Raw genomic sequence first — 12,709 nt, 5'->3', positions numbered from 1 at the left:
TCCAATCAGAAGAAGCTTTAAAAGGATGTCTATAGAGTGATTAAAAAGGATCTTAACTTCAAATAAGTTGTCATTATTTTTCACTTTGTTTCATATTTGCAAAGATTTTTTTTATCTGAGTTGAGAGGACAAAGATACATATTTCTTAAAATACGTACGAAGAGATCAAGGTGTTAAGAAGATCTCAGTTGTGTGGAAAGTGAATATGACCCACAGGGATTAGTTTGCTTGTGCTGGTTTGGAGATTAACTCCTAATCACTGCTTAAAGACTAATAGGACTAATAGGAATTCTTGGAAACATCAGGAAAAAAAACTTATAGACCAGACTGGTGAAAATGGCTTTCCAAAACAGTAAGACTTTTAAAGTTAAATTTAGTATTTAATGTTTTTTCAGAATTTTATGCTCTATGATATATTACAAACATTTTAGCCTTTAAATTGTTACTTAAAATAATCTCTGTTGCTGCGCTGCAGTAGAAAGTTGATCTGTTTATTTTGTCGTTTGCAAACAGTAGCTGAAAGGGTATTTTTAGAATTGATTGGTAGTTTAAAAACAGAGCTCAGTCTGTGGTTTCCTGAATTAAGTGAATGGAAAGTCTAAACTCTACTGAATGAAGAAATTGGAAAAATATAGCTGAGGTTTATGAATCAGTCACCTTTGTGAATGCAACGTGAACTCTTTTCTCTTTTGTGAACTTTTATGTACTCAAAAACGTGTTCAACAAGCAAAGGGATAGAGTTTGAATTTATAAATGTAATAAATTTAGCTACAGTGCTCTGTACTCTGTATTATAGAGAGGACAGGAAAGAAAATCCTAAAACCACAAGGGGCATATTTTAGACCTGCTCTGTCACTGCTGGAATGTAGTTTTCAGTATGATGTAATGGTGTTCAGATGCACTTAGTAAAAGCAAGTTAGTTAGTTAACCCTTTCTAACAGTACTGTGTTCTTTTTAAAGAGCAGCTTTTATTACTTTCAGTTTTCCTTTTTACACATTTACCAGGTTTTTACTTCACAATTAATATCTAGTCAGCTGTTAGTTCATATATATCTAGCATTGTTGAAATTAGCACAGTCATTGGGGTGAATTTTACACTTCAAATTCTTAGTAATTCAAGAATAATTTAGATATATGTTTTGGTCTAATCTATTCTAGTATTAGTCATGATGTCACTCCCCCATCATATACAGTAATGAACATTCTTGACAAATGATTTACTTTATCTTAATAAAATGATCATACTGCTAGGAACCTCAGCATATATTAATGTAAAAAGCATTAAGAAAAATCTAATACTAATTCAAGTTTGTAAAACATTTGGGAGAAAATCAAAAGAAGAGGTGGGCCTGGCCTTCCATTCAGTGTCCATTCAAACATTGCTTCACTCTTCAGTGTGAGTCTGCAAACAGATAATGACTAAAAACTGCTATTCAAGATTATAGAATGACCTGCCTTTCATTCATCTTCATGTCTTTTTTTGTAAGGAAGGGGCAAAGACGTTATGCGGTGTTAAACCCATAGAGAGAGGCTTAGGTTGCAAGAATAATTGGCTAACTTCATTCCTGGTATAACTCTTGAATCAGTGGATTTATAGTATCAAGAACTTTGGCCCCTTATACTAACCACTTGTATAGAATTTTTTTCAAACCTATGCAGATGGTAGATAATTGACATTCTACTATGGAAAAAAACCTCTGGGGATGTGATGTGATTGATCACTTGTTGGAAAGCAGTGGAAGGATATTATGAATTACTGAACACATGAACATTTATGATACATGTAACTTCTGATTTCAGTTTGCTTTTATACTGGCAGGTGAGGATGCAATGACAGGTGATACAGACAAATATCTTGGGCCGCAGGATCTAAAAGAGTTGGGAGATGATTCCCTGCCTGCTGAAGGATACATGGGCTTTAGTCTAGGAGCCCGCTCTGCCAGGTATTGTATTTAATTTTTATACTTCATCACAAGTACACTCTGTTTCAAATCCAGTGCATTTTTTCACACATTACCAAAATCAATTTTAAATAAAAAATGGTGGATGCACGTTTCAGCAATCTGATAATCCCTTATGTTTAAAATATACATTCATTGCTGTTTGGTTTTGTATTGTTAATTCATGTTGGCTTCATTGTGGCAATGATACAGAAAATTAATTGTTCATTTTTTCTAGTATCCACACTCATGCTCTAGAAATATAAAAAGTGCTTCTTTTCAAACAGCTGGTAACCTACATAGAGCATCTGTCTAAAAGCTAATACAGACCATCTAGCAAAAACAAGCTTCTTTCAGTCATTAGCACATGTTTATATATTCCCTACTGTGCCTGCTTTATCAGATGAATGTAAACACCATAGACTAAAACTGGAAAAAATGAATGATATTCATTTGGCTATATCAATACATTTGTTTCTTTAAAAGTGCAAATTAAGAATCAAATAGAAACATTCAATATAAAAATATTCCAAAAATAAATTAAATTTTTACACTTTTATTGTTAACCCAAATCCATTACCCTATTTCATTTGCTAGGGAATAAACAGATTTCTCGTTAAGGAAAATAGGTCAATATTTCAAAACATATATTACAGAACACTGTTGATTTCAACCCTTGTGTTTCTAGCACAGATGTTTGGATTGTTGAAAATTTTTGCTAAAACTTATTGCATTGTACAATTTGCTTGAAACAAACAAAGCTGTATGCGCAGAGATTACTTCCACAGTTGTGGACTAGCAGGGTGTTTACTGATAGTTGAATTATTTTGAAGCTAATAATTAAACCTCACAAGCCAGAGCCCTGAGGACTTTTTCCTATAGTTTAATGATCTGTTGTAAAAAGTTATTTCATTGTCTAACAGTGAATGGCATCTCCCATAAGGTAAAGCTTGATGTTTATTTTTCACTCGTTTGTTGTGGCTGCATTAGATATTGAAGCATGCACTTTGACTTTGCTCATTTAGTAATGCTCTGTATTCTTTTGTTTTGCTTATAATCCTCAGGTAATGTAATAAATGTTATATTATAATACATCTAGAAGGGATCTTAAAGTACTCTTTAAAATAGTATGTGTGTTAGTTAGAAGATAAGCAAAATGACTTTTACAGGAAAATCTAATAGTTTTATAAGGTTAAATAACATCGTTAACAATCTTAATTTTAAAATATAAGTTATATTATGGACAAAGCCCATCAATACGCTGTAGTTTCAGTATGTGGTAAATGTTCAAGTACATAAGTGGGGGCGAAGAGAATGCAGGTAATGCACAAAATTCTACTCTAAGATCTCCATGATAAATGTCAACTGTTACTCTGCTCTCCCCACCTGTGTAACTTCCATGCAGGTGAGTGGAAAAGCAGAATATCCAAGGTGAGATCTATCATCTATATCTAAGAATGGAATTGTACCTCCTTTTTTTTTCGCTTGAGAGAATTCTAAGGCTTTCATACTTCTGATTTTAACAGCACCATTATTCTTTGTTTCTGTGTAACTCATTTTTACATCTGCATACGTATATGTTATGCTCAGAGGAGACAAATATATAGTGCCTTTTCATGTAATTTATTACATTTAGCAAAAAGCACACTGACTTTATCCTATTATTGATTCTGAGTGTAACATTAAGAAAAAAATACATTAAATATGTCATCCAGCCATAGCATTTTGCTTTTTCCAGTCTGATTCCTCGCTTTCTATTTCTCCTGTTTCTTTTCCCCTATAAATTTCTTTAAATAGTCCTAAAATCAGGTAAGAAGGCATGACACCCTCATGATTTTTCTCTGCTATTGCCATTGCTCATTTTCATTTTACTCAGCATTGTGAAGTGGCATGCCTTTTTGTGTTTAATATTAGAAAATATTCTTTTTTTATGGTGACATAACAAATATGACATGATTTCTTTACAGCCTTTATAATTTAAAAAGTTTGATTAATGTATGCTTATAATAATAAAGGTTCCAATTCTGATTCCATTAAAATTAGCAGGGTGCAGTGTAATGAGAAATTTAGTGAATATTTTGAGGAACTTAGAAAAGTTCTAGTAACAAGTACAAGGTGCATGTAGTAAATTGTAGAGCTTTACATTGAAAAAAGATACTTGTTTAAAATCATATTCATCTTTCTAGATGCTGTTTTTTTGTTTGAATTTGTTTTTAGTCACCTAGCAAGCATGTCTGAACTTGTAGCATGTTTTCTAACACATACTATATGTATCTTCCAGGGCTAAATGTAATATGCGCACACATTTATTTTCTTTAGTCACAGCATATTCGGATTTGTCATTCTTAATTTCCAAAGTGTATAACATTCGCAAAATAACACCAAAAACTAATATATTTCCTCACTCTTTAATTGTGAACAAGGAACCTTTTTTACAAATTACTATATTTTTAATTAATGGAAAAATGAATAAATAGGGTTTTCATAATAAAGTTAAAAGTAGCTCAGCCCCAAAAAGCTGAGACAAACTCTGAAAATGGAACCAGCTTAAGACCCTGATCCTGCAGTTTGATCCGTGTGAGCAGAGCCTGCACATACACAGAACCCCAGTGAGGTCAGGATCCACCCGCATGGATTCAATTGCAGGATCAGGGCCTGAAAGTGTTTTGGACATTTTTCAGAGCTAGCATAAATATCTGAATATATTTTTGCATAGATTTAATCTCAATCTGAACAGCAAAGCAATAAGCAAGCATTCCTTAGGACTATTGGTTATGAGTATGATAGAAAAGAAAATAATATTGTAAAAAGTGTAATATTCAATTTTTTTAGTGTCTCATTTATTCTTCTTCAGAGATTATGTATATTTTATCATCTTTTGCATTTCCCTGGAAGTTGCATGTATTAATTTGTTTTTGTTCATCCCATTGTCATCTACATGTTCTATGGTAAATTGTAAATACAACAGCCTCCGCTCCTTCAGTTCGGATAGGTCCTACACTCTGAACCGAAGTTCCTATGCACGAGACAGCATGATGATTGAAGAATTGCTGGTACCGTCAAAGGATCCGGTATGTGCTTTGTACCACCTCGCTAGTGTTTATGTTTTATCTATATAAGGCCGCATTCTTCAGTCTTTTTACAATGCTTACTGAGACCGCTACCATGTCCATTAACCTGAATGGGGGAAGAAAGGGGTTGAAATAAGGACTGAAGGATTTGCTCCATTGTGGGCTTGAGCTTGCAAGAAGCTGAGCACTCTGGTCCTGATCCAGCAAAGCATGTAAGCACATAATTAACGGTGAGCATGTGAGTAGTCCCACTGAAGTCAATGAAACTACTTGTGTAGTTAGGCATGCCCTTAAATGTTTTGTAGGATTAGGGCCAAAGTACTCAGCATCTCTCAGGATTAATCCCTATGTCCACATGTGTTATTGCAGCCTTTTTATGCAGTAATACAAACCCTGGACAAAGTTCTGCCCATTTGTGCACTTGTGGGATGCCCTTGATGTCCCTCACATGCATCCAAAGGGAAGAATTTGGCCTTGTGTTTATGATGAAGCTATTTTCACTAACTTTTAACATAGTTTAAAAGTTTGTATAATGATTAATTCAACAAAAGTTGAATCTAGAGCTGCTTACGGTGTGGGAAAGAACTTATTAAAGTTAACAGAGGTTATAACTAAATGCTGTTTGTTTTATGAGTTCTCAGAATTTGCTAGACAGACTTTTTAAAAATTTAAAATCTGACTGATTTATTCTAGTAAATTAACAGAAAAGTTATAGATTTGTTCAGAAGTTGAATAAAAAATTTCATGTCAGTTTTGGGGTAAAAAGATAGCATAGCTGTATTGTGAATTATCTTCATAATACTTGAGGTCTGATCCAGCAGATTTTTATTCACGCACTTAAGGTGAAATTGACCCTGGTTCAGAAGACTAGCACATACCACTTAAGTCCCACTTTTGATTGTTAAACAAGTATTAAAGGAGGTTGTTGTGCTCCATAAACCTACTGTGTGTTACAAAGGAGAACTAGAAAATGAAGCATAACTTATCAGTAATTGTGTCGTAGATCTGTTGTGAAGAATATTGGGTAGCTGTACTTTTGAGGCAAACTCTGTTCTGCATATGCTGTCACAGACTCTACTTTCTCTAGAGGATCTCACACAGGATTTAGTTCTTGGATTAAACAACAGCAAATCTGGAGCTCTCATTAATGCTGATACTGAGCAATACTGTAAAGCATTGGTCTCCAAGCTTTTACACCCAAGATCACTTTTTTAATTTAAGGGCAACCCAGGATCTACCTCGCCCCTTCCCTGAGGCCCTGCATCTTCCCCAAAGCCTCACCCTGCTCACTCCATCCCCCCTCGCCCTCCATCACTCACTCTCCCCTACCCTCACTCACTTGCACTGGGCTGGGTTTGAGGTTTGGGAGGGGGTGCAGGCTCTGGGCTGGGGCCGAGGGGTTCGCAGTGTGGGAGGGGGCTCTGGGCTGAGCCTGGGGCAGAGGGTTGGGGTGCAGGAGTGGGTGAGGGGTGCAAGCTCTGGGAGGGAGTTTGGGTGCAGGAGGAGGCTCCAGGCTGGGGCAGAATGTTGGGGTGCAGGGGAGGTGTGGGCTCTGTGTGGGAGTTTGGAGGCAGGAGCTGGCCGTTTCCCGGAGCGGTGTGGGGCCGGGACAGGCAGGGAGCCTGCCTTAGTGGCAGCCCCGCTGCGCCACTGGAGATCATGATCGACTGGGAGATCGCGATCAACCGGTTGGTGACCACTGCTCTAAAGGCTGTTTTTCATGTCTAACCTTCATTTTTATTATTTCAATTTTGTAATAGCGAATACAATTCACTGCAAGTAGAATTTTATGCCCTCTAAGATAGAGGCCAGGCTGGGGTCTTCCTGAAAATCTAATATGGAATGTTATTTTAATTTAAATTTAATTGCTCTTAGGACTTTTGTTATGACCAGGAAAGGATCCAGAGTTTGATTATTATTGTAAGTTTGGGAAGGATGAGAATCACTTTGATGATAATCAGACATTTGATTCCAACTGCACATCTATCTATTTCAATTACAACATAAAAAGAATGTCCATTCCAGGTTCTTTGCACCATTGACAGGTGATTAAAAGTATGATCCTGTCATGATGAAAACAACAGTAACAAACCAACATTTTTCTGTATAAAAGAAGTCACTCCAACAAAATCAGAATTTCCCATCATGGTTTCTGCAAAACTCTAGTCCTGAAATGCAAATCCTCACATTCACCTGACTCCCCTCAAACCTCACTCCGCCTCAACATCTGCCAAAATCAATGGGCTTAGGTCAACATATTTGGGCTATTTTGGCTGCCGTGGAAGGAAGTTATTCTGAGGGCAAGGGGCCCACAAAAAGAACATCCTACTAGCAGTTGGCATACCAGTGGAGTTCCAGATAATCTCTGCTGCAGCAGAAAAACGGTTTTTGTGTCTCAGGAATACAAGCTACAAAGAGCTTTATAGGTCCAAACTTACACCTTAAACTCCATCTAGAAACCAACAGAAAGGCAGTGCAGAGTCTGAAGTATTCGTGCTGTGTGCATATGCTGAGATACAGCACTTAGCAAAGAGCCACATTCTTCTGCAGCATCTTGCTGTTTAAGTGCATGTAAAGGGTAGTCCTATGCAAAGCTCATTACCATATTATAATTTTGCAGTGAAAAAGACATGAATTACTGCCAAGGTCTGTACTTGACAGAGAGGGTCACGGCCTCTTGGATGGATGCAAATGGAGAAAAACCACCATAGTCAGTTCTTCCTAAGATCATCTAGGAGCAGATGAAAATCAAGAGCCATCCCAGATATGGAAGTTTAAAAATCAGTATGTAGCAGCCCTGATTCTCGGCATTGAGTGGTGGTTTCTTGAGAGAAGTTTCTGAAGTCCTCTAAGACCAGTTGGACCTTCTCAATAGTGGCCTTGACAATCTCCACTAACATTGGGCCCAATACTTCCCTGTTAGTCTTCATCAACTATGAAAGACATGGGTCCAAAGCACCATGTGCAACACCATCCTAATACAAGGAGAGAGTTCAAGTCTCTCTTCCTTCAGGGTCCTGTTGTGCTACCACAGATGTAGACAGGTCGATCGGAATTGGAATGATTTTCTCTTCAGAATTATTTACTTCACAATGGCAGGCACTCAAATCAGCCTCTGGAGAAGACAGCCTAAATTAACCAGTATATCCACTATGTAGGACTTCACAGTTGGTTACTGAATCTCTCCTGTTTGGGTAAGCTCTCCTGGGAGAAAGGGTCACAATTTGCTGCACCTCTCATATCACACAGCAAGGCCATGCAGTCACGCAACTAGCAGGATTACTGCCTTTAGGAGCAATCAGTGAAATTTTGGCAATGCACCTTTGAAACCCTGCTGCTGATAAGGTCACCCAATACAAGATGAAGAGAAGCAAAAATTCTGAATAGTGTTGGAGACAGGATTACAGCAAAACACAAGCGGTTATGAACACTAACATGTTTCCAGTGTAGTGGGCCATGAAGCTCCTAGGGATGCTGTATGTACAGTTTGTCAGAATTGTGGGAAGCAAAGATACTTAGAAAAGGACTCTAGAGCCCAGGTGGGCAGGCAATCCAGACAGATTTCACTCGATGGGAAGATGATGACCAGTGGTGGTTAACAACATATGTCTGTATTGGAACCAGCACTATTTAAACTGCAGACAGGAAGCCTGTTAGCTCCACCCTGTGTAGGATAACCTTGTGTGTCAATCGGGAGCTACTCAGGATTTAAATTGATATGGGAGCAGTACTTTGAACTATATTGCTTATTCCACAGAAAGTTTCTGGGAGGTCAGTTAATGAAACAGATATGGTACTAACATCTTCCCAGATAAGAGACTGCAGCTAAGGGGACATTATGGTGTCAGTGCAGTTCCATGACGAGTGAGTTGTACTCCCTTATTACTGAGGCTAGAAACCTAGCTTTTTGAGGAAGGGATCGCCTGGCGAGATGAAGATCTTTGTCTGTATGTGGGGAATGGGAAAAGATTTTTTTTAGGGGTTAAAGGCATGTGATTGTTCTTTGTATCAGGGAAGGGTCAATTGAAAAGGGTAAGAGCCAGGTTACAACTGCAAAAAGGTACACAGTGCAAATCCAGTACCAGCTGGGTGAATTGTAGACACTGCAAATGAAGTAACCTCATCTGTATTGTTCACTATTTTGTGTCCATGGTGCAGAGGGTTCTATTTGCCTTTGTGGACATTTCAAATTTTTGATGACCCACCAGAGTTCGATCAACAGATGCGTGCTGCCTAAGACCTGTGTGTCCAGCTAACAGAAGGGACAGCATACCAATCTGATCCTCTCTCAAAGTTATCTGCAGGCAGACCTGGCTGCAGGATCTAAAATATGGTGGCTGTAAATACTTCCAAGAGATCTGTTTTGAGTGAATCAGATTATCTACTGTAGGTGTCTGCAGTTTTTCATAAAATAATGGACCAGATAGTAGAGATCCTTTCCCTGGAGTTTGTTATTTGGAGAATATTCTGATTACTGGACAAAGCACTAGGAAACACTATTTGCAAGCAGTCTTACAGCAGCTCTGATGGGCAGGCTTGCATCTCCATCCAGGGCAATGTGCTATTTTGGGGACAGATTTTACTTAGGGCATAGGGCAATGGGAAAAAAAGTGGCAGTGTGTGTAGCTCCTTTCTTCACAAGTATGATGGAATTGTGGCATTTTCTCATCTGCTAGTTTACTATGGCAAATTTTTATGCCGGACCTATCTTCCAAGGTATATGCTGTAATGGAGGATAGAGCTCCATGACACTGGTCCCCTGAGTGCCTGCAAGTATTTAAGCTAACAATGGGGTAATTGCTAACTGCCCCTTTTTTGACGCACTTGTCATCAAATCTTGGCTTTCTCCCTATTTTTGGCCTGCTATGTTTCACCAGTGGGAGTTGGTCCATGATTTTTTTGGGATGGGACAGTAATTTCACACCATTTCCCCCAAAACAGTGGAAAAAATCCTTGTTCCTGTTGCCTCCCACACATTACGTTAAATACACAAATGTTGGGCTATTTCAGTTTGCATAACTTTGAAATAATAATCTGTCAGATTGGGGTTAGCTAAATTTTGTAACTAAACCTCAAACCAGACCATGAACCTTTTGGGATTTACCTTAATTTAGCTTTTATACCTGTACAACCATATGATAAATCATTATGTGGTTGCTTTTTTTTAAGTCACATAAATCTAGGGTAATAGAAATTGATGGGATTGGCATTTCCACATGAACTTGAAAGTCAAGGCATCCTGATGCAAATTTATCCTCTCCGTGGAATATGGAAGAATTACTAATGCTCTGTTGAAAAGGATTAGAGAAACTGCCTGCATTAAAAGTTAATTTGTCATTCTTGTACAATGGCCTGGCTGGCATATTGTAGGTATTCAACACTTGCCATACTTTAGCATGCTACATGCCCATAATTATTGTTGTCTGCTTACTTGAATCATTGCACCTGGTTGTCTGAAGTAAGTGTTTTACAGAAAAAACAGGCCCTAATAAAAGAGCTAATCCAAAGAAGAGAAAATCAAAAACTATGTCTGATGTACAGTTGGACAGATGACAGAGCAAAGTTGTACCCTGAAGATTTTGAAACATGCTGTGAGGATATTGACTTTCTTGAAAACAAAGCCAAAATTCAAGAAACATTTAAAGAAAAAAACATTGAAAATGAGTAAAACGAGGGATGCAGGTTCTAGCCTAAAACAAACACTTACTGGTGGTTTATCTTGTGAAACCTTCTCAGTGGAGGACTTTCATATGTCTGTGCTGGTATTTGTTGGATTTATGACTAGAACTGATATTCCCATTTAAAAGGATTCGTTTTTAAATTACCTTTAATGCCAGTATATAAAGGTGGAACCAATGCATTATTCCCAGTGCAGAAATGTTTACCATCTCAGTTTAGATTTGAGTAATTTGTATTCAAAGCAGTTCATGAGATTAAGGTCTAAAAAATGTAAGATAAAAGATCAGATTTGTGTGGTCAGAGAGTATTTGCTATCTTTATTCATGTTTTGGGTACAACCAAAAATACCTTATTTACAAGAAGCACTAAAATTTTGAGAAGAGTGATCTACCCAACCTAGACAGGCTTTTGGTACTGAGTGACAAGCACATTGACTTAGAGTGTTCTCTTGGAGTGATGTCTGACAGTGCTTCCTGCATGTTTTAGTGGCATTCACATCACTTGCATTCCTCTCAGGAAATATCCCCATGCAGTATTTGATTATTTAAACAGTATAACTGGTTTAAAAAAAAAAGTTCAGCCGTGATGCACTTCACCAACACAATCCAAAAGAATCTATGGAACCATGGCATGGCATTGTCCCCAAAATGCCTCTATATGGGATGGTGAAAACTGAAATGAGTTACTCCCCTGAAGAGAAAGTTCTTTTTAGTTCTACTTAATTCCTGCAAAAAGGACAATTTCTCTCTGTGTTGCAGTAATACTTTAGGGGCCTAGCTGAAAGTCTGTCAGTATTATTCTAGTGTGATTGACTTATCAATATTTGAAATTCAATTATGACTAGGGCTTCGTATTTGTCACGGAAGTCATGGTTTCCGTGACTTCTGCAGCAGCCGGTGCAACTGGCCTGGGAGCCACCTGATCAGCTTGGGCAGCCCCTGGGCCAGTCGTACCGGCTGTTGCTGGGGCAGTTTCGCCCCATCCCCCAGCAACAGGAGTTTGGTTGTGGGGGGGCTCAGGGCTGGGGGTTGGGGTGCGGGACTCCCCAGAAGAGCAACAGGAACTCCCCTCCCTCAGCTCCTAGCGCCACGTGCTGTCTCTGCCCGCAGGCATCACCCCCGCAGCTCCCATTGGCCGCAGTTCCGGGGCTTAGGGCAGAGTGGAGGCAGCACATGGAGGTCAGGAGCCAGGTAGGGAGCTTGCCCCAGCCCCGCAGTGCCCCCAGACTGCGCCCCCCTCCCAGCACCTACGGCACCCCCCGGGCCATGCTCCCCCAGCACTTGCAGCGAACCCCCTCCTCCCCCGAGCACCCACACACACCCTGAGCACCTGCGGCACCCCCTGGGCCGCGCACCCCCCAGCCATCTCTCCCCCCCAAGTTTCAATCAGAGGCATATAGTAAAAGTCATGGACAGGTCAGGGGCCGTGAATTTTTGTTTAGTGCCCTATCCATGATTTTTATTAAAAATACTCGTGACTAAAACATAGCCTTAATTATGACAGTAGGGGGCTAATACTGTGCAGAGTTAAACAGTGTTTAAGTATGTGAGTAGGGGGAACAGCCTTCCATAAAAAATTCCCAGGATAACTCAAGCGATACAGAAAGCAAATACCACATCCCGCCATAGGTTGACACACTGACGGCCTGATTCTGCAGTTCCAACGCAAGCTAAACATCCAATTAAGTCAATAGGAGCTTTGCACGAGTAAGGATTAGAAGCAGAGTCGTCCCTTGGGTACGGCAAATCAGAGTGACCGCTCCGGGCCCCGCGCTTTGGGGGGCCCCGTGCTTCGATAACATCGTGATGAGGCGGGTGGGCTGAGGAGGCGAACGGGAAAGCGAGAGGCAGGCTGGTGGAGGAGGAGAGGAAGAGCCCCCCTACCAGAACTTCCTTCTCCACCCAGCGCCCTCCTGCCCGCCAGTGGCCCTGCCGATCAGCACCTCCCACTCCCTTCTGCGGTCAGATGTTTCATGGCTTCAGGAGGCGCTGGGGGGGGGGGAGAGAAACCTGGGGTGGG

At 39.6% G+C, this 12,709-nt stretch overlaps 1 protein-coding gene across 4 annotated transcripts in view; it reads left to right on the top strand.

The window, feature by feature from the left end:
* ANK3 (ankyrin 3) overlaps positions 1-12,709 on the top strand; it is a 280,404-nt gene that overhangs the window by 190,407 nt on the left and 77,288 nt on the right. For all 4 annotated transcript variants that reach the window (XM_054035313.1, XM_054035315.1, XM_054035312.1 and 1 more), the window contains 2 exons: positions 1,820-1,943; positions 4,909-5,011. In XM_054035313.1, coding sequence (XP_053891288.1) covers positions 1,820-1,943; positions 4,909-5,011 — 227 coding nt within the window. The remainder of the gene's footprint in view (positions 1-1,819; positions 1,944-4,908; positions 5,012-12,709) is intronic.

Source organism: Malaclemys terrapin, chromosome 7 (genome assembly GCF_027887155.1).
Source record: "Malaclemys terrapin pileata isolate rMalTer1 chromosome 7, rMalTer1.hap1, whole genome shotgun sequence".
Classification (NCBI taxonomy): Eukaryota; Metazoa; Chordata; order Testudines; family Emydidae; genus Malaclemys; species Malaclemys terrapin.
This window is presented reverse-complemented; position numbering and strand designations above follow the sequence as displayed.